At 42.7% G+C, this 21,706-nt stretch overlaps 1 protein-coding gene across 1 annotated transcript in view; it reads left to right on the top strand.

The window, feature by feature from the left end:
• The window catches only part of MYRF (myelin regulatory factor), a 126,691-nt gene extending 105,071 nt beyond the window's left edge, over positions 1-21,620 (top strand). The window contains exons 13-29 of the mRNA XM_018565168.1: positions 1,456-1,656; positions 1,813-1,921; positions 3,774-3,883; positions 6,537-6,682; positions 7,320-7,392; positions 8,156-8,244; positions 9,155-9,223; positions 11,008-11,088; positions 11,306-11,379; positions 11,469-11,621; positions 13,380-13,604; positions 13,991-13,996; positions 15,601-15,688; positions 17,504-17,578; positions 18,048-18,150; positions 19,021-19,125; positions 20,780-21,620. Of these exons, the coding sequence (XP_018420670.1) occupies positions 1,456-1,656; positions 1,813-1,921; positions 3,774-3,883; positions 6,537-6,682; positions 7,320-7,392; positions 8,156-8,244; positions 9,155-9,223; positions 11,008-11,088; positions 11,306-11,379; positions 11,469-11,621; positions 13,380-13,604; positions 13,991-13,996; positions 15,601-15,688; positions 17,504-17,578; positions 18,048-18,150; positions 19,021-19,125; positions 20,780-20,863 (1,791 nt within the window). The 3' untranslated portion in view covers positions 20,864-21,620. The remainder of the gene's footprint in view (positions 1-1,455; positions 1,657-1,812; positions 1,922-3,773; positions 3,884-6,536; positions 6,683-7,319; positions 7,393-8,155; positions 8,245-9,154; positions 9,224-11,007; positions 11,089-11,305; positions 11,380-11,468; positions 11,622-13,379; positions 13,605-13,990; positions 13,997-15,600; positions 15,689-17,503; positions 17,579-18,047; positions 18,151-19,020; positions 19,126-20,779) is intronic.
• The last annotated feature ends 86 nt before the right edge of the window (positions 21,621-21,706 follow it).

Raw genomic sequence — 21,706 nt, 5'->3', positions numbered from 1 at the left:
TAATGCTTCCCTTGCTATCTGCTGTTTTTTTTTGTATTCTGACAGCTGCTGCCGTCAGAATAAAGAAAAAAAACAGCATAGGAATGCAAAGCTACATTCCTATTGGCTATTTCACTTTGCAAACTAACTATTGAACCCGCCCTCTGCTGCTGTCAATCACTAGAAGAGGACCTGATAGAGAACTTTAGGTCCCCTCTGCTGATTGACAACAGCAGTTTGCGGGTGCAATAGCTAGTTTGCTATTGGCTATTGCAAAGTGAAATAGCCAATAGGAATCTAGCTATGCATTCCTATTGCTGGTTTTTTTTTTTCTGACTGACGGCGGCCGGCGGCTCCGATGTCAGAAAAAAAAACAGATTGCAGGGAAAGGTTTACTCTGCTAGATTGAGCAGAGTTAATCTTTCCGGGAGAAAATGTTTCTCTCCCGGGCGGCCGGGAGCCGCTATCATATAGCGGGAGACTCCCGGAGCGTCCGGTAGAGTTGGGATGTCTGGCTTTATTCAAGTCAAAGTATTGTCTTGAAATTTTTTTTTCCCTAAGAAACCTAAGTGCAGAGAAGGCTGTGTAGGGACTGCTTGAGTTAGTCTCTGCTTTCAGTAAACAGGGTATACAAATCTGAAGAGTTGTGTAAGCCAGCAGGAATTGAAGCCTGGTCTCCAGCATATATCTCATTCAGATCACTCTGACCCAAGAAGCCACTCCCCAGTACCTGACTAGTAAAAAAATGGAAAAATAAATTACTGGAATTCAATTTTTGTTCAGCTCCTGAGCTATGACCTTCCTTTCTTCTTAGGGTGTACTCGCTTCTCGGCCTTTTGGCTAAGATCAAGTGTAGTATCTGTTCTTATCAGTTCTAGAGGGGAAAGGCATGGACTGTCCTTGGGACGGACGGTCGCCTAGTACTCTCAGGAGTGAAGGTAGGTGCTTGAGGCGACTCCCTTTTAGAGGAGGGGGGAGTTTCCTCGGCACTATTGCCTACTGACTGAATAAGATGCAAAGCTTGGTCGAGGCTCGAGGGTTCGGGGGCGGCAGAAGCCCGTGGTGTTGTGCCCCCTGGGGGTGGCGTCCCAGGGGTGCCCAGAAAGTCACATGGGTGTGGGAACCCACATGACTCACTGGCACTTGGTCACACACCACATTGCAATTTTCTGCACTTCGCCTCCAAGACAGGCCTTATGGCTAGTCTGGGGCAATATTTTTTGCACTCCGGCCCCTAAGGCCTGTCAGAGTGGTGCACTGGCACTTTAGATTTATTTATGCACTCTATGCACGAATTGGCACTTTTTTATTTTACTATTTGACCCACAGATGCGAAAGGTGCAGGTTTCTTCGGGGCCTATTCCTGACGCTGGGAGGAGATTCTGTGCCTCGAATGGGGTTCTCTGTCTACTTATGTTGGATGTTTTACAGTACCATGTATTTTGTTACTGTTCATTCTAAACTCTTGATCATTAGGCCTCAAATCCTGGACAGTTTGAGAGCGACAGTGAAGTTCTCTGGCAGCGGGGACAGCTTTCAGATACCGTCTTCCACCATGGACGCATTGGCATCAACACAGAAAGGCCAGATGAAGCTCTTGTGGTACATGGGAATGTAAAAATTATGGGCTCGTTAATGCATCCATCTGACATCCGAGCCAAGGAGGACATTGAGGAGGTGAGAAATGTAGATGCAGTGAGAGAGTATTGTTACAATGGCAAGAATGTTTTGGGCTTTGTAAGGAAAGTTGGTTCAGTGCAGATATTGGCTCTATTATGTGCAAAGATCACATTGGGTTTTCTTTCCTGACTTATCTTCTGAATGTTTTCTCAGGTTGATACTACTGAACAGCTAAAACGAATCTCCCAGATGCGTCTTGTTCATTATCATTACAAGCCAGAATTTGCCAGCACAGTTGGGCTTGATGACCGATCAGAAACAGGTAGAATCCATACTCATAAAATGCCATACTCCCAAAATGTTGTTCTATTTATGTTCCATCTGCTCGTTAAATTCTAAAAGTGCTTTTATATGAATAAAATCTCTCGTCAAGTACAAAATGACCATATGTCAACCATACAACATAAAGCCAAATGGTAAGTTAGGTTAGTTTGATCAACAACAGATTGTGTTCGTGATGGCCCGGCCCACCGGGCAAGTGCCCTGTTTGCCCTATGGCCAGTCCGGCCCACAACACCACGAGCTGCCTACGCACCTAAATAAGCCGAGAAATTAATGGACCCACTCAGTCAGAAGTTTGATGTCTACATGGTCTAACTCTATAAATAAGTCTGCTTAACTGTGTGGTCAGTGTATATAAAAACTACAAGTGTATGTTCAGCCAACAACTTTTTAAAATCCGTTTAGGAGTTAGATTCCTTGTTAGGTTTTTCTGCTATCCGGGTCTCTGATAAAGAGATTTTTCCTCACTTCCTGTTCTGCTGACAACAGTTTCACCAGGAAGGGTAGATCTTCAGTGGCAACACAGAAATGAAAACACTTTTTTTTTGTAGAATAGGAAAGGCTCGAATCCTGGTGAGCTTTTTGTTGTTGTCTGTATCTCCTTGTTTCAGATTTTCCCTCACATCCTATCTGGTGAAACCGTTCAGAGACAGAAATTGAGGGAAAATCTTTCAAAAAAGTTCCTGATAGCAGTAAAAAACAGACATAAATTGTATCTAGGGATACCACGCATTTGGGTGCGTACTTGTACTTGCCCAAATTCTCCGATACTTGAATGAATGCTCCGATACTTACTGCGGGAACATGGAGCTAGCTTCCCGGCCAATCAGGAAGCCGGGCAGGGGGTAATGACTCACCGCCCACCTTCCTGAATGACCGGGAAACTGATTCCCTGCTGTTTGGCTGGCTCGATGCTGATTGGCTGGGAAGCCGGCTTCCTGGCCAATCAGCATTCAGCTGGCCAAACAGCAGGAAGGCGGCTTCCTGTGCAATCAGGAAACCGGGCAGCGGGTAATGACATGCCGCCCAGCTTCCTGTTTGGCCAGGAAGCTGGCTCCATGCTAGCGGAAGTATCGAAAGGTATATATCGGCACTCGTACTCGATACTGAAAAACCGGTATCGGTGCATCCCTAATTGTAACCCTTTTACACTATAGCCAAAGGTAAAAAAAAAGTTTGAGTAGACATACACATTAGCTGATTATACTCCATAGAGAAACGTTTTCAAGGATCTGATATAGTATCTCCTAAATACGTTGCCCCCTATCAAATGATTCTGCCAGTGCAGCCCAACCATAACTGCCCATTACAGTATAATATGCAAAATTCTGACAGATGGAAGGGGTCAGATGCTCAAGATTGCACGAGAATGTGTTGCTGCACTGTACAGGAGCACATTCTCATGGGATCTCAAGCATCCGGGAGGCAGCACTGAGGCACAGTGACATCACTACCACAGGGATTCAAAGTAAGCACTTTTTATTTTTTTCTTCTAATGGTTTATTTTTGCCAGCCTTTTTGAATCTGGGGGAATTGAGGGCTGCCTTGAATTTTCATGACAAGTCGACTTTAAGGTTTACACAATAGAGTGCAGAAAAAACAAGATTGCTCTATAACATCTCAGAACAATGTAACTAGGTACCCTGCAGTGAGTATTGCTTGTGTGTGGTTATTTAATCTTTGCTGTTTGGTGGGCCCTGTATGTCCCCAGTCTAGCACTATTTTACTGTGACTTTTATTTATTGCAATATAAGGCTATGTATGAGGCAGGTTCTGTTTTAAATTTACGGTCACTGGTGTCTTGCTGATGAAATGTTATTTTTTTTTAACAGGAGTGATTGCTCAGGAGGTGCAGGAGATCCTTCCCGAGGCAGTAAAAAAGACTGGGGATGTGACATGTGCCAACGGCGAAACCATTGAGAATTTCTTAGTAGTGAACAAGGTATGATTTAGAATGCCAATGGATTTCATACACTAGGGGGCATATTGATAAACTGACTAAATTTATCCTGCAAAACTTGTCAACGTTCGTTCTCTATGATTGAAGGGAAGAACTATGACATATTTCTTTCCAAGTCGAATGTAATAGCAGGAAAATGCCACATTATGACCACTAGATGGTGCTAAGGAGCATAGGCAAGGAATACTTATTTTCTATGCTCATCCGCACCATCTAGTGGCCATAATGTGGTATTGTAAAATATGCTAGGAATATTTGGTTTATAGATACAGCCAGGATAGTGGCAGCACCTTTAGGAATAAGCCTGAGTAGTGTTGCTGACTCCAATCAGTGCATCTTGATTGCTACCTTCTCTGAGGGTTGGAAAAGGATGGATTAGTCACATGTACTTTCCACTTCTTTTGCAAACTGTATATGTGTGTAAGAACATCCCGTGCTTCCAACACACGCCAGTTGCACAGAAATAATTGATCACTTCCTACTTCAAATCAGCAGTTTTATTGTGAACAGCCCAAAATGGTTATGTAGGTAGGTGGGGGGCAGTGGAGTTGGACCAGCACAAACAGTAATTAGACACTGCCAGAAGAAGAGAAGGCTATCCAAGGAGGGAGGGGGATGTGCTAGGGAGTTGACTCTTCCTGAAGTAGTCAAATTTGCTAAGAAGTTCAAAGGCATGTCTATAATACACGTTTGTGAAAAGGAAAAACATTGCAAGTAAGCATTTAAAATATATATCTGGGGAAGGAGGGTCCCAGAACATAAATATCAGCAGTGTGTATCCCCTAGTGGTGGGTCTCCTGTATTACATAGAATTGGCACATTTCCCCATTGAGGGAGATCCCAAAACAAATGCAATCCTGCAACTATATAGTCATGTATGAAACATATAATTTATTAAACACATACAAAAAAATCAATATTAAAATATAAAGCACACATATATATTGCACATGATTCCCACTCGGCTAGTTACTGATGAAAGAAATTCTATTGTGGAACCCTCAAAGTCATTCATATATGAACTGCACGGTAGCTGAAAAATGTTTGCAGATTTCTTGATATCCGTACGGAGCGAATTAAGCAGATCCTCTGTGCTCACCAATCTATGTGGGACACAAATACACTAACTGATAAACTCATGGTATAAATATCTTCGAAATTACCAATCTCCAGTACACATGGTGTATCCATAGAAATGGAATATATCAATGAGCCAGATAGGTATAAAAAAAAACTGACCATGTCAATCCAAAGCTTGAGTTCAGCAAAGGTAACCAGTGGCAAATTCCAAGCTGTAGGTACGGCCGTACAAATAGCGGTGAGTATAAGTATACTTAGCTGGTACTCTTGATACCGTTGTTTCCTTCAGTGTCTCCAAAAAGTATCACATAGTGTCAGAGTGTCAGTGAGTGTCCAAATTGTAGCTCCTGGTATCACACTGAAATCGCTTCACCTCATAACGCATAAGAGGGACATCCACAAAGCCGAGGTGAATAGTAATCACCACGCTGCACCTTATAACCTTATAAAATACTTGTTTTTTCTGTGCTTTTACCTGAAATTCCCTTTAAGATTGGCAAAGGCTTAGTTTCATGTCTGTTTGATCACAATTGATGAAATGTTATTAACAACATACATTTATTTATCATTTACACAAGCAGTTTGTATACTTTTAGGGTGATGAATTATTTCCGATTGTATGCACTTTGAACTGGAGCAGATATTTCAAGATTGCAACTGCTCAGAGTTCTAAACAAATGCTTGCCTTGATAAGGGAGTTGGAAAATCATTTTCACCTATATACCTCCTATTCTTATCAGTCATGATAAGGCCGGCATCTGTCTTAAATGATTATTTTTATAGAACGTAAGAATTTCATTTGTGTTTATAAGTCTATGTCACACTGTTGCTCCCTATGTAAATAAAAGGTGTCCAGGTAACCCCTCTGCCCGGAAAACCATTGTTTTCAGTGTATTTGGTAAACCTAGAATTACTGTTAACACAAATACTATAAGGAACAGCTATTGACTAAAGCTGCCTGCACACAAGTAGAATATAAGTCAAAATTTGTACATCTCTGCTTTAATGTATGATTTTGTTTTTATAAATATAAATAAAGGGGTGCACAGATACGAGTTTTGCGAGCACGAGTACTGGTACTTGCCGAGTACTTACAAGTACGAGTACTGATACATTTTTGTTTATTGTCATGTGACAGTTTTTCTAAAACAATACAGACTAATGATTTCAGGACAGTGGTGGAGCGCCAGAGCCAGGTCCCAGCTGCAACCGCTGCAACCCTGGTAGTTCTCATGAAAATGCCAAGTATCTGCACTGGTACTCGAAAAGTATCTGTGCATCCCTACTTAGTGGGGTCAAATTGACAATTATTTTCAACTGTAGTGCCAAAAAAACCCCGAAGGCGCATAATGGAAAATATTTCTTGAATAAACAAATGTTAATAGTGAATGTGATTTTGGTTCAGGAAACTCCATTCATTCCCAAATTGAATGTAAAAACCAAACACAATTTCCAAACAAAACTTCGAACGACAAATCTACCAGTGTATGGCCAGCTTTAGTTGAGTAAAGTAAAGGCATATTGACTCACTCTGATATACCGCTTTGACTTCTAGGAGAGAATCTTCATGGAGAATGTAGGTGCAGTCAAGGAGCTCTGTAAGCTAACAGACAACTTGGAGACTCGTATTGATGAACTGGAGAGGTGGAGTCGCAAGTTGGCCAAACTCAGGCGGCTTGACAGTATGAAGAGCACTAACAGGTATGCAATTGACCTAATCATGTTTTATCCTGAATTGTCTCTATGCTTTTAATTTGGGAAGCACCGATACCGTTTTTCAGTATCGAGTACTAGTACCGATTTTTTTTCCAATACTCGCCAATACCGATACTGGAAGTCCCATTTAGGAAGCTGGGTGGCGTGTAATGACTCGCCGGCCAGCTTTCTGATTAGCTGGGAAGCCGGCTCCACGCCGCCCTGCTTTACCGGCTAATCAGGAAGCCGTGTGACATGTAATGACTCACCGCCCGGCTTCCTGATACCGGAAGTTCCCTACTTTTAAGTTTACAGCATTTTTGCCAAGGATGTCCCTAGCCTTTTCACTATCTGAGGCCTGGGGAGTAGTGTGCTGGTGTTGCATGTTCGGGGTAGTGTGCTGATGGTGCACGCTTATGGCTCCAGCTCTGGCCGGCATCCGACCCAGTTCATTGACGTCACTGGTTGCCAGGAGCTGGACGGGACGCCGACCAGAGTATCCCAGGTTGCTAAGAGCTGGACAGGGAGATATGTATGGCCCTTAGACATCTCCCCACCCAGTTTTTAGCAACTTGGGATGCTGGTTGCTAATGATTTGTGGAAAGTTCTCTATAATCCTCCCTCTGTTTTTTTCTTTCTGCAGCCACACAGGAAGCCAGTTCAGCCGTGCAGGAAGTCTTCCTTTTAAGCAACGTCCTTCCAAAATCATGGGCAAGGTAGGAACGAAATGAGCAGTCCTTAATATGTTAATAAAGCTGAATACCAGGCAATCAGCCATAGATATATATTGATAAATAAAACATATACGTGTTTGACAGAACTATATACACAAGGACATTTCCCATGTCAATAAATGCTGAGTTTAGATATGTCTGTCCTTTTTGCATATAATGTATCCAACCCCAAAAACAAAAATGTAATATATTGCAGCTTACCAGCTTACCAGATGTGGTGGCTGCACGAGTTTCCTTCTTTTAAGCTTTTTCTACCTTTATTTTTACCTGGCTATCCTGACGATAACATACTTCTTGTCCTAGGGTGACAACTCTCACTTGCTCACTGTATCGAGAAACAAAGTTGTCACCATAGGCTGCTCTCCTGATTTGGACTTCATGCACCTTCTCCTTCACTCATCCCCATTACATAGGGAGGAGGGGTTATGTAGTTCACAGAAGATAGATTGTTTGAGTTTTCAGTTCAATGCACAGAAAGTTACAAGTTACTGGGTTTCTAGCAGGGTCAACAGGTATTTTTCTGAACCTGTAGAAAATGGATTTAGTCTGAAAAAAAAGACGTATCCAACCACAACATAAACGTACTGGTAATCTACAATACATATAGTGTGGGTTTTTTTTTTGGGGGGGGGGGATTTAAACTTTAAATATGTGTCAATATTAGAGTCCACATGTAGTGATGTGAATACATGAGTGTAAATGTTTGTGTGTGGTACTGAACATCATTGTCTATTCTTTATTCTAGTCGGTACCACCCCCAGCTGAGCAGAGCTGTGTCAGCCAACGATTCCTCCAAGCAACCATCATTGTTTTAGTCATTATCATGGCTTTCAGGTATTAGAGTGTTTGGAATCCCTAAAAGCATCAGACCTCGGGTCAAAACTGTTCTTAACCTTTGCAGTGGGGCTACCCCAAAACATTCACTCACCCAATCCTCAGAGCCGGCTTGCTCTTAGAGTGGTCCCTGGAACCTCTCTCCCCTTCCACTGCAGCAGTCTAAGAATCCTTGAGTCATCACGTTCTATACACAGTGTATAGGACGTGAGGACGCCGAGGGACATACCATCGCAGCCGTGGAGGAGGAGATAGGCTTCAGGGACCGGAGTAGAAGCAAGCTTGCTCTGTGGTTTGGGTGAGTATAACTTTGTTTTTTAGCACCTAGACACCCCCCCCCCCCACTGCAAGGGTTAAAAAAAAATTTGCCCAGAGTTCTGCTTTAAAAATGCCATCCTTTTTTTTCCAAAAGCAACATAGCTAACTTTAAAATAAGGCTGTTAATCTGTATACATGAAATCTTCCCACTGACAGGAATCATGGACATAGAGATCTACATAGAGATAATTATGGGGTTGATTTACTAAAGCAGTAGAGACTGTTCAGTTAGTACAGTGACTCTTCATTATGGAAAGTGTATGTTCAGTTTGATAAATGAATGTTCACTTAAACCGGACCTCAAATAATAAGACTTGACATCGTTCTTAACCTCCCCTCCCTGTTACATAGTGTCAGGTATTTTTTTGGCGGGAAGCACCTTTTTTTAAAATGTTGCTACAGTTCAATTCCTTATTCCCTGCCAAGGAAAGGATGACATACATTTGCCCAGCCAACCAACCAAACCCCAGGGGTGCTAGTACCATGCAAACAGCATCCGCCCGGCGTACACCCTTCCGCCTTTTTTTAAATGAACCCCATAGAATCCACCCAATTGCTTTCTCTCACCAAATTCCTCTGTTTAATGTTGCAGTGTTATCTCAATGACAACGCTATATGTGTTGAATTTACGCAGCGAGGATGACCTTTTGGATATGGATGGGTAAGTGCAGCTTTTGCATTGCAGCGCTGTAGACTTGATGTGGTGTATTAATTGGAGCATGGAGTTAAATGGATTGTGATGTCTTTATAATGATGTTTTACTTATATAAGGAGAATATGTCAGCTCAATGTTAATTATGTTATATAATGGTTTTAAAAACTGTATAACCTCTAATTATAGATGTTCATGGGGCAGCCATTTTTGCTGATTACACACCCAGGCTCTGCTTTCTGCCATGTAATGCTACACAGTGGTTCTGGATTACTGCTTTTACTTATGTCCCTTTAGAATAGAGACACTCGCAAAACAGTTTAAAGGAGAACTATGGGGTCAGGGCTTTTCCCCATAGTTCTCCTAAGGGTAACGGGAGGACACAAACTAGCGTCCTCCCGTCACCCTAAGCTCAGTATACCGCAAGCTACTGCTGAGACGCCGCAGCTGAAACGGATCCCGACAATTATGTCGGGATCCGCCCAGCTGCGTGAGTGACAGCTGGCTCTGACTATATATGACTCCACCTGGGGAAGTCAAATGTTCTGGCAAGTTTTAAGGCACATTTTGACTATATAGAGGCAGAGCCAGCTGTACCCGCCCCCTCCCCTGTCCGTTCCGCCAGTCAGGGCTGGAGGATCGGACAGGGGAGGGAGGAATCCAGTCACTCCCCTGTCATGGCTCTTTGCCGGCACAGGATTGAGAAGTGAGCGAGCGCCGGTATGTGTTCGCTCACCTCCCGATCTACTGAGCCGACCTGTGACAGTTTCATTGTCACAGGTCGGCTAGAACTATGAGGATGAGTGAAAATCACTCACCTCATAGTTCTCCTTTAAATGCCTTTCATTGATTTTAGAGTAATGATCCACAGCAACCAGTCTAAATGTTCATTTCTGTGTTACAACAAATATTCAGTCACATTTTTATTACTGATTAATACAGCCTGTACCTTAAAGAGACCCTGTCCCTAGCAGGTACAGAAAGGGTTATGTGGGGAAATTAGGAGGAGCTAGGGCAGCCCATACAGTAATTAGACCCTCCCAGAAGAAAAGAGGTCTGTGATGTGCAGGGAGGGAAAGGGCTATGTTAGGGAATTGACTCCACCTGAGGAAGTCAAATGTTCTGGCAAGTTTTAAGGCACATTTGTTTGTCCATAAAAAAATGTTATGATGAGGAAAGTAAGCCAGTAAGCTTTAATACTTATACTATCGCATATGATATTCTTAAGAGCCCCTTCAGACCTATTTGTTGTAGTAACACATGTTTTACTGTAATGCATGGAACTTTGTGCGATGCATTGCAGGCCAATCATTAAAAATAGCTTTTTAACGCACAACTACAGTAGCTTGCAAGAGACCCACACTGCAGCCCACCACAACACTCATGCTGTGTTAACAAATGCCGCGGGTCCTGTTTTTATGTCCATTGCTGTGCATTGGCAACCCATTCACAATTCACAAATCGAAGTGTCAAACATCGAACAAAAAACAGCCGACTCATTTTGGGGGGCAACAACACTCCTCCTTCATTGGGGCTTAGGATGGGATCAGGATTTGGATGGACGTCAAAGATACTGTAACCAAATGGATGTCTATATGATTTGATGAAAAGACCTCCTTCAGGGCTGGAATTTTCATTAGCAGCAGCAATATGGTTTCGTATGAAAGGGCTAGAATGTTTAATATGATCTGTTTTTTTTTTTCTTTTTGCTTTATCTGCACCGACCTCTGTACCTTCTTTCTCTGCCCTTTGTTTGGTGCTGTCTCCTTCCTCTTGCCTTCTGACTCTGGCAGTGTTTTCACTCCACCTGGTACCTGCACTCTCACTTTCTTCCGAAAGGTCCGTCTCAATCTCCCTTTTGCTGTGTGTACACGGTATGTCTCTTTGGCTTATATCACTTAATCATTTTTATTAGGATCTGCACCAGGGGTAGGCAACCTCAGCATACCAGCTGTGGTGAAGCTCAAATGTAATTTTACCATAGCTGAGGTATCGAAGTTGCCTACCCTTTCTCTAGAACGTATTTGGAATATAGTACAATGGGTATTTCTGCCCATAATCCGTACTCATCTCACATGTTTCATTCTGTAGCTCAAGTCAGAACTTTGAAACCACACAGCTGAGAAGTTCCACCACCCCACCTATACACGTCACAGAAAGTACAGGTCAGTCACCTCTCTCAATATCAGATTTTAGGTTTGGTTTTCTTATGGTGTTGGCTAATGGACATTTGTATGGTTCACAATTTTAACAGATTGGCTACACAAACAGAATCCTTCCATCACAATAGACCTTTGTCTCAACCCGCCGTGTCAAGCTATCTGCTGCTCCACCCCTCCTAGTATGTCTACTTCTCCTGCTGTCACACATGGTAAAACAGCTTCTCGTCCGGACACCTCAGTATCAGGTAAGAATCACCATTATGAAGAAATTAAGGAACTGCTGCACTCAGGGAATTAAATGCTGACTCAAGATCTATTCGGGCGAAGTGACATTAATACATTACTTTTCAGTGCTGGAAGAACAGCAATTGTAGTTTTGGCAAAGAGCTCCAGTTGCTGAGAGATAAGCCTTGCCCTAAACCTCTTTATACTTACCCTCTCTGTAAATCCAAAGTAACCCTCCTACTAACCCCAATACCCCATGTAACCCTCACATTAACCTTTCCCGTAACACTAGTGCTTCCTGTAACCCTTATACTGATCCTACCTGTAACCTTAACACTAGCCCTCCATGTAACCCTAACACTCCCTGTGCCCCCCACTTTAACCCTGCCAGTAACTCTAACACTAACACTCTGTATCCCTCATACTAACCCTCCCTATAACCCAGCACTAAAGCTGGCCATACACTGCTTGAATTTCGGTTGAGTCCTGCTGACCTGGTCGACCGGTTGACCTTTCTGGTACCACTCCATTTGACAAGAGCTGATTTTTAACTTGACTTTTGTTGAAGGATCCATTTCAAAAACTGTCAGCAGATGATTGGCTGTAGCATTGGATGAATGCAGATAATTGGCTGCAGTCACTGTTCAGGTATTCTGACAGCTGCACAGCCTCCACTGTCAGAATAGAAAAGCCGTCAGGGGAGATTCCTCCATGCACTCTGCTTAGCATGGATAGGGTATGGCCAGCTTAGCCCTCTCTATAAACCCTCACACCAACCTTTGCTGTTACCCTAACCCTCTCTGTAATTCTATCACTACCCCTAACTGTAACTTATAGTGTTATTCCACTTTTGCAGTCGAATTTGAGAAAACCACCAATAAATGTGTGTTCTGTTCCCATTCACACAGCATACCTAAAAATATTTTTTTTTAAAAATATTTCTTACCCTTTATATATTTCTTTGGGAAAGGCCTTTGTGCAGATTCCAGGCTACTCTGAGTGGTTTAAAGGGGAACGTAGAGGGACAATCTGAGGGACAGTCTGAGCTTCCTCTTAATGACATACATTGCGTCTAAGCTTCACCCCTCTGTTAGGACAGAGCATGTTCAAATCTAGTTTATTAATGATAATGAGGTCTGCCAGCACAGGGGCAAACAGGGTTAATTAGAGTAAACATAACTTCCCACAGCCCCCTCTTTAACATTACAGGGTAGCAAGGTAGGATTTTTAAGCAAGTAGAAGCACTTAAAAATGTAAGCAGCTATGTGAATGGGAAATATAAAAAAGGTGTTATCCTAATTTGGTTGCAAAAGTGGAAATACACTTTAAACACTAACCCTGATGTAACACTGATCACAACTCTAACAGTAAACTTTCTAATGTAATCTTATTTGCATGCTCACCTCTCCTGTATTAGGACTCCCTGTGCCAAAACCAACCCCAGTAGGGCAAAAGATCCCGGCTTTCATCCCAATACTGTAATCAAAGCTGGCATGTCTGTGGGAAAGCTGCAAGGCCTTAGAAAGCACTAAGCTATAGAGGATGTTTCAGGGTGGCAGGTTGAGGAATAGCAAGATGTTCATGTGCAAGGGGTGGAATTTGGAAATGCAAGCTCTTCTGTGCAGGTATAAGGGGCATCTGATTTTTTTTATGATCATAGACCTCCTCATTGACTTTGTATGGCTTTAAAATGTACTGTAGGCAGCATTGTCCTCTCTCTATCTACTAATGAAGCTAGCTGCCCGCATGAATTATACATCTTTATATCTCTTGTACAGACAATGCTTCATCAGTCACCATCAGGAAGGCAAAATCCCGGGTCCTGGATAAGAACCGCAACCATTTACAAACTCCAGCTCGCCCTGTAAGTCCTCCACCCCAGTACACTCAGAGCAAAACTAAACACAGCCCCAACAGCCTGCCTGGTCAGGACCTGCGCAACAAGAGAAGTGTGGAGGAAGAGACCATGGTCACAAATACTGCTGACGTCACACAAGCAAATGGTAAGATTTCCATTATTTTATACACTTCAAAAAAAAACATTCAGCCTAATGTCTGAGCCTTTGGCTCCACATACAGCTTGGTGTCCCTCCTCCAACTCCAGCCTGCCTACTGGATAATTAACCATCAGTATTATCACCTTCATCCAATTTAAAGATGAGTGAGTCATGAAATAGAGCATTGAACAGCAGTTATAGGTCTTTAATATTAATCAGAAGAATGATGTACATTCTAATAAAGCCGAATAACAATAGACATAAACAACTATCTATAATCTCTTTTTAGGATGCAAATGCTTTGCTAATCATTTTTAGGAGGGATTGTCTACCCATAAGCCTTGCCATATAGGTCAAAGGATTTGGAAAAATGTATCATCCTCCATGACTAGCAAATGGTAGGAGGAAGATCCATTACCTTAAAGAAGGGTCTAGGGTTCATCCAGGGTGTGGGGCATAAACCAAAATAGACCCTCCATGTCTAGAGTTCCACTTAAATCTTAAAAATGTATTCAAGTACCATAACTATCACAAAAATGTAGCCTCAAATCATCTCTGAATTGGTGCTGACACTGTCCTTCCTTCTGGAGGGTGGCTACTTTTGTTCCCCATGGTCCATGTGTATTTTGTAAAGTAGTCACTGCTCCATCTCGCTCCTGTGATAACAACAATCTGAATACAAATGAGATAACTAAATGTGAGATTGTGGCCCATCACGGGAGCGAGTTTGGAGCGATGGTTACTTTACAACACACACAGGGACCATGGGGAAAGAAGTAGCCCCCCTCCAGAAGGAAGGACAGTGTCAGCACCAATTCAGAGATGATTTGAGGATTTACAGCTGAGTGATACACAAATAAGACACATTTTTTGTTAATAGTTAGGGTACTTGAATGCATTTTTAAGATTTACTTAGTTTAGTGTCACCTTAAGAAAAGACAGATGACATTTCTCAGCAGTCTTTTGCTGGTTGACTTCATTGGTCCTGAAATATACAAATGAATGGGCACTGATCCTGCCATATACATAACAGGTTCACAGAACTTAAAGTGGGCCTCTGCCATGTTCTTAACAAGCTGAAAAAGAACTTTAAAACAAGCCATCCCTGAACTGATTTTATTTAGTCTCAAAGATCCTCAAATATCGTAACAAGGACTCTAAGAGCCCATGTACACTGGTATTAATCTGCAGTTTAAAGCTGCCTAAGCCAAATATGGTAAATTCTGGCTGTGGACATACTTTATGATTTATTTATGTAAACATTTGTGTTAACATTTACATGTGCACAGTACAAATATACTCTATGGGAGCCGCCTGCACCCTAACAACCAAGGACACTTGGCGGCAGGGACCTATCAATAGTGTGTAATCAGCGACGTCAGTGCTGAGCTCAACGGCAGCCTCCAGGGTACATTTGTATCCTGTAGGCATGTAAACGTTACTACAAAAGTATCAGTGTACAGACAAGATTTTACACAGGATCTTTCTGTCAGCCAGATCCTGTTCAAAATCATGCTCCCTGTGTGCATGGGGTTTCGTCCATTTCTAACAGTTTAGAGGGCTGGCAATCTGTATGTTGTGAATTCTTTTCTCCACAATGCTCATTGATGCAGAGATGAATAGGGGGCTTGTTTTAAATTGTTTTTACTGCTTGTTGAGCATCTGTATATACTTTGTGTGCATAATCTGTCCACAGGTTCACTTTAATTGCTTGTCATCTGCATTATTTTATTTCTGTAATAACTTGGCAGAAGCCTAGTAAGTTTTAGAGCAGAATATTATGTAGTATGTACTAAGCAGGATATAAAGATGAGAATAAAGTTAAGAATAACTAAACTTGCCAGAGATACATTTATTACATGCCCAAATAACACAGGCAGCTCTTACATTGTTGATATTTGTGACTTAATGTATTTATTTAGCCAGTTTTAGTTATATAGCTGAAACTGCACATATGATTATGGGTGCTCATGGGTCTAACAGACTATTCACTGTCTTGCAGAATCCCGTGCTGTTGTTTCTTCTATTCGCCTGGTGGAGACCGACACTCTCCTTACAGATCAGCTGTGTTCCTCTCAAGGCACCTGCAGGTGAGTTGTTTAGAGTATTGTAACCGCCAACCGTTCATCACAACAAAAAGGTCTGACACAGCCCTGCTGAGTCAGACTTATAGCTCTCCAATCAATAAATCACATGCTGCTGATTGGAGAGTTATAGCTCTGACTCTGCGTAAAGGAGGAGGGGATGGGGGGTTGGACCACTTCAAGAGAGGCCACTGCTTCCCCAAAGAGAGCAAGGACCCATCTCTACAGCATGCTGGTAGGGAATGGGATATTTTACTCAGGCTGTGTCTGCTTTCTTAATAAAGTAAACTGTAAGGCTGGCCATACACCTATCAATTTTTTTCGTTCAACCCGCCGGCGAAACGAAAAAAATGTACGCGATTCCTCCATCAACACAAACAGTGTGTCGATCGAGGAATGACCGCTGTTTGCATTCTATACTGGCAGGTGCCGACAGCACCTGTCAGAATACCCGATCAGAGCAGGCAGCTCATGCTGCCGGTGTTCTATCGAAAGTTCCAACTTGTCGACCTCTCCAACTGGTGACTTCACATCTGTTGACTGCCAGGAGATTTGCAGCAGATGGTGCTAGTGCGCATGCTCAGAAAATCCTTGTCGAACTGTCTAACTATTGCCATAGCGCCTGCACGGCTATCCACTTCTATAACCTACTACAGTTATATTTGTCCTAGGTTATAGAAGCCAATGAGCCGTTAGCTGCACAGGCGCAGTGGCTATTGCCTCATGGGATTCTATAACCTAGTCAAAGGTTATATTATGTTACAGCGCCTGCGTGGCCACATGATTCTTTCTACAACCACAGTTGCCACTGCGCCTGCGCGGCTATCAACTTCTATAACCTAGGACAAATATAAGTTTGTACTAGGTTATAGAATCTAATAAGCCGCTAGCCGTGGCAATAGTTAGACAGTTCGACAAGGATTTTCAGGCCCTGCGCACTAGCTGCATCTGCTGTACATCTCCTACTGGCAGTCACCGGATGTGACGTACCCAGTCGGAGAGCTCGACAAGTCGGAGCTTTCGATAGAACCCCGGCTCTGATTGCACATTCTCCAGCAGGTTCCTTCGATCAACTGATCGAGGAATGCTGGCTGAAAGGGAGCCGACAGCCCCACACACTGTGCACATTTCGGCCGATACATTAAAAACCGGCCGAAATTCGGCCAGTGTATGAGCACCTTAAGACTTTGCACAAGATTTGTCCTGATGCGCCATTCATTTATATAGCAGATTTAAACTGAAGGTATAATTAGAGCTTTAAACAAAGTGCAGCATTCAGACCTCCAGATTCTCTTCACCCAAAACCTCGATAAAGACCTTTGACAAAAGTCTGGTGTTTAATAATGTTGTAGACTTTGAATTCATTTATAATGGTGCTCATGGTGTGCACAGTAGACCCATATGTCATCGCTCTGATTTTGTGCCAATAGACCTTTCAATGAGGTCTGTTAGCTTACTTGTCTGCTGAGACATGCCGTTTTCCAAAGATGTTACCAATGATACCTGATCCTGCTGATATTGTCAGTGTAGGGTAAGAGTCATCTAATATCTATGGGAACTTCAAAACTGATATTGTGTTTGCGTGGGTTTCCTATGGGTGCTTTATTCCCCTCCCACAATTCAATAGCCTACCAATAGATGTATTGATCTGCACCCAGACTGGCCCCAGCAGATGCACATGACACTGGTGTAGGGATATTAGACTGTAACGTCATTTAGCAGCAGCAAATTTGATTGGTTTATTGTTCTGTGTAAAGCTGTAAACAATATGTCAGCATTATATAAATCAGGCAAATAATCTTGGTTTGTCTGTCTTTGCAGTCCAGGCAATTACTCGTATTCACTCCCTCTCAGCAAGTACAGCTCATTGACAGGCAGTGTGACACTGGAACTCAAGTAAGTGCTCAACAGAACTCTAGTCTTTATTGTGTGGCCTTAAAGGGCACCTGTACCTTTAGTAATCCCACCACCACTCTGAGTGCAGCCTGCCTTCTAAAATACCTACCTTCCTGCCTGTTACCTTCCTGCTCACAGCTTGCGCTCAGAGAACCTCTCCTTCAGGTCCTCTTAGTGCACATGAGTGCTGCACTTCCATTCATTCCTATGGATGAGCCATACGCATGGCAGCAACCAGATGTCCAGCCTAGTATGGCTCATCCATAGGTATCAGGAACACTTTTCAAGCAAAGGTTGTGTGGCGCTGGGCCAGCACAGTGAAAATTGCTGGAATTAGGGGGAAGGTAAGTATTTTACATGACAGGCTGCACTAAGGTTGGTGGTATTATATTTAAAGGACAGCTGTACTAATAATACAACTGTCATTGAACTATCATTTTTTACACTTAATTTGTTTGTTGCTGTTTAGCTCCACATTCCCTGTGTCAGTGAATCTCTGTGAATCATCAGCTGGTAAGAACTGTGAGACATCTGTAACCAGATCAGCTTCAGAAGATCAAAGCTGCTCCCGGGTATGCATACTACAGTCTGTTTATCTGTGATGTACTAATGCTAGCCAGTAAACACTTTGTGCTAAAATTAGAACGTCGGTTCAAGTGAAGTAGCTCAAAGGAGTAGCTGGCTTGGAACATCATGCAGCAAGTAAAGCTAAAAGTGAAGTTGGTACTCCTGATTCGTGTACATGTTTCGGGGCAGTGACTTAGAGAACATTGAAGCCATTGGATCAGTAGGACGACTAGGCAAATGGAATTTTAAGAATAAGAGTTCAGCAGTAGGAGCCCATATCTTTCTCCAGCACAGGTTTCCTTTAATCTAAGTCTTATATAATCTACTGCAGCCAGCTTCCAAAAAGCTCCTCATGTGTGGGGTAGCTGTGTCTGCTTTTGGAAGTCTGTGTTATTCAATGTACTTATTTGATGTATCACCAGATTTAAACTGCCAATGTGTGCATGGTGGCTGTGGGAGACTTCCTAGCACTTTAATATATCAAACAGTGTATGAAAGCAAGGATCCCATGTTGGGTATTTTCGGGAATAGAAGTCTTCATTTAAAACAGGAAAGTAAAAGGGTTTCCACATATTCTAGCTAGTGGGGTTTTGGGGTGGACTGGTGCATCAGGACAATGCCTGGGTGAAAGGGTCCATTTACATTGCCCACTTTACATTTGTTGCCCCTCTTTTTTAAGGCACCACAACACATGGCCTAAATGTAAAAGTTGTGAATCCAGACACGTTGCAGTCATTCATTTTGAATGGGTTGTCTAACAGAGGGTGTCTCAACACACTTTGCATTGGCATGAATGGGCCCAGAAACACCCTGTGCAGGTAGGTGTGTTCCCGGTATGTATTTGAAGACTTTATGATCAATTTTTCTTTCCCCAGGTTTCCGGTGTTTGTGCTCCATCATCTCCATCACCGTTCCATTTATGGTCACTCCAGGTGTATCCATCCCAGGACTTCTCCTTCCACCTGCGGGTGTCCCCAGCGGTAAGCTAGTCACATCCAAGTGCCCTTATTACAAAAATAGGACAGATATATTTCTGTGCTGCAGATCTCTTAGTTCCCATTGGTTTTGTATTAAAGTATTCAGTTAGGCCTTATGCATTGAGTAAGTGAAACATGATCAGAGTTTGCATTTTGAGGCGCCTTTGTATTGCTGGCGCATTTCATTTGCAATCAATGGAAACACACATTAACGCGTGCAGCCTTGTGTTACATGTGCTACCGCAAGTTTTAACACATTGCATTGCAGATCAATGCGCAACGACACACAACATGCTGTTTGATGTGTTTCCATTTGTAAAGATTAGGAATAATTTAAAAAAACGCACAAAAGTGTGCTTCCAGTCTGAGTATATTTGTACTCAACACTACAACACTAGCATAATCACCTTAATAAGTCTTGATATTGGCCTTTTGTAATCCCACATAGTTGCACTCAGACTGGGAAGGGGAGAGCAGCACTCTGGTCCAATTAGGGCTTTGCTGTTTGACAAAGGGCACGTATGAATAGCAGTGGGATGACATAAGCCATATCCTACTGCTCCTGCAAGAGACAGTACACCAAAGCGTATTGCTTATCAGCAGGGTCTTCTGCAGAAGATTTGACTGTGCTAGGGTGCTTGGATCACAGGTCCGTGTACTTAGCTGTGTGCCTGCAGTTCAGCTTTGGAACCACTAGGAGGATTTTTTTTTTTTTACAATATAAAAGGAACAGAAAACTGGCCAAAGACATGAAATAAAAAGGGTTGATCCCTTTGCTTTATATAATACATCAAATAAAAATGCCAGGACAGTACAACCCCTTCAATATACAGGTGATACACAGAGGGAGGTATAGAGGTCACACAGTGGGAGGATGGAGGTGAAGTGGTTAGTGTACATGGTAAGGTAGGTGAGGGGTTAATATGCAGGTCAGATCAGAGACGGAATGGAGCTGACATATACAGGAGAGGGGTGATTGGGCAATGGTACTGGATGACACTTGGTTGCTCACGTGGCTCCTGAACCACTCATTGCCTCTGTCCCATGGACTGTATGATCACTGTATTGTGCTCGTTGGACAGCATGCATAAGCATCAAGAAAAAAAAAAGAGATTTTAAAATGTCACTCCACCCTGGGAGGGCTGCCGCCTGCCCCTTTATGTAAAATGGGGACAGCAAGTGATCCAAAGCAAAGCAAAACAGCGCTCACATTCCAAATTCAGCTTCTAATTGCATGCAAGTCCCAGGTGCAGGCACCAAGCATGTCTCCACTGCAAGCAATCAGTTTCTAATATGCCGCACTCCACAGAATCAGATCCGGAAATGAAAGTCTTTATTTAAGGAGCAAGAAACACTGACCAGATCTCCCCTCCTCAATCCTCAAACGCATTTCACCATAACGCTGATGATGAGCCTAATGGTGAAACGTGTTAAAAGGTTGAGGATCAAGGAGGGAAGATATTTGTTTCTCCTTAAAGGCTTTTTATTTTCTGGATATGATCCTGTGGAGTGCAGCATACAGTATTTGGAACTCTGGGGACAGTAAGTGGTTAAACAAATTCTGCCTTATTTCTTGTACCCAGATCATGCAATTCTGCTTCCCTATTGTTTTAGCACAGATCCCCCTTCTAACTGTTCCCAAATGTATCTCTTCTAGGGGGCATCCGGATGCTATGACTTTATAGTGGATATTTCACAAGTTACAGACTATTACTTCAATTTCTACCGACTCTGCGACTGATACACTTGCTGAAGAGCTGGACAACCCATATATAACCTTCCTCCTTGTACACAGAAGATGCGTCTCTTGCCCCACAGACTGCAGGCAGCCACGGGGTCAGCCCCACCCGTCACTGGATGTACAACACTGGACCAAACCAAGCAGCACTGGAACCTTCTGGGACCAACTGGAAAACCGAGAGATCATTCACACTGGAGACACAGGGAACCCTACCCCAAACAAGACATGGGATTTCCCTAGTCCAAAAGAGGGGAATGAATGGCTGAGAATGGGTGTAGCTTCTCCCCCAGTTCATGATTTGTTTTTTTTTTTCTATGTGTTTAATATTGTGATTCTGTTACAACCCTTCTACTTATTCCTGACTCTCCCCCCTCAATCAATCAGTTACCAGGAAAGAACCATCTTCTACTTTCAAGAAACCCCATTGCAGATCTGTCGACAAGCAATCTGAACTGATAAGATGCTGCAGCTAAAGGGTTGGAGAAGCTATTTCGAGTTACTGAAATATTTGAACAGTTTTTGTGTTTTGTTGTATTTTATGGTTTGTTTTTTTTTTCTGTCTCGTGTTTTGTATTTAATTCTCTAACCAGAAAAGTGCACTTATTCTCAACTTGGCAGTAAGGACCAAAATCTAGCCCTGTAGAAAAGGGGCAACCAAAAGTGCCTGAAAGCGAGGCAACACCCCAAAGACTCTGTGAGCGCTTGGTGTGCCGATGCCATGCAAGAGAAAAAACAAACAAAAAAAAAAAATTAAATTGATGACTTTAAAAAAAGGACCAAAATACTGGACCGCTGACGATGTCTTTCTGGATTTCTGCTCTTAATGTTAAAATCTTGTAAATA

This window comes from Nanorana parkeri, unplaced genomic scaffold, assembly GCF_000935625.1.
Source record: "Nanorana parkeri isolate BGI_ZX_2015 unplaced genomic scaffold, ASM93562v1 scaffold820, whole genome shotgun sequence".
Lineage (NCBI taxonomy): Eukaryota > Metazoa > Chordata > Amphibia > Anura > Dicroglossidae > Nanorana > Nanorana parkeri.
The sequence above is the reverse complement of the archived record's forward strand: the minus strand, read 5'-3'. Positions and strand labels throughout refer to the sequence as shown.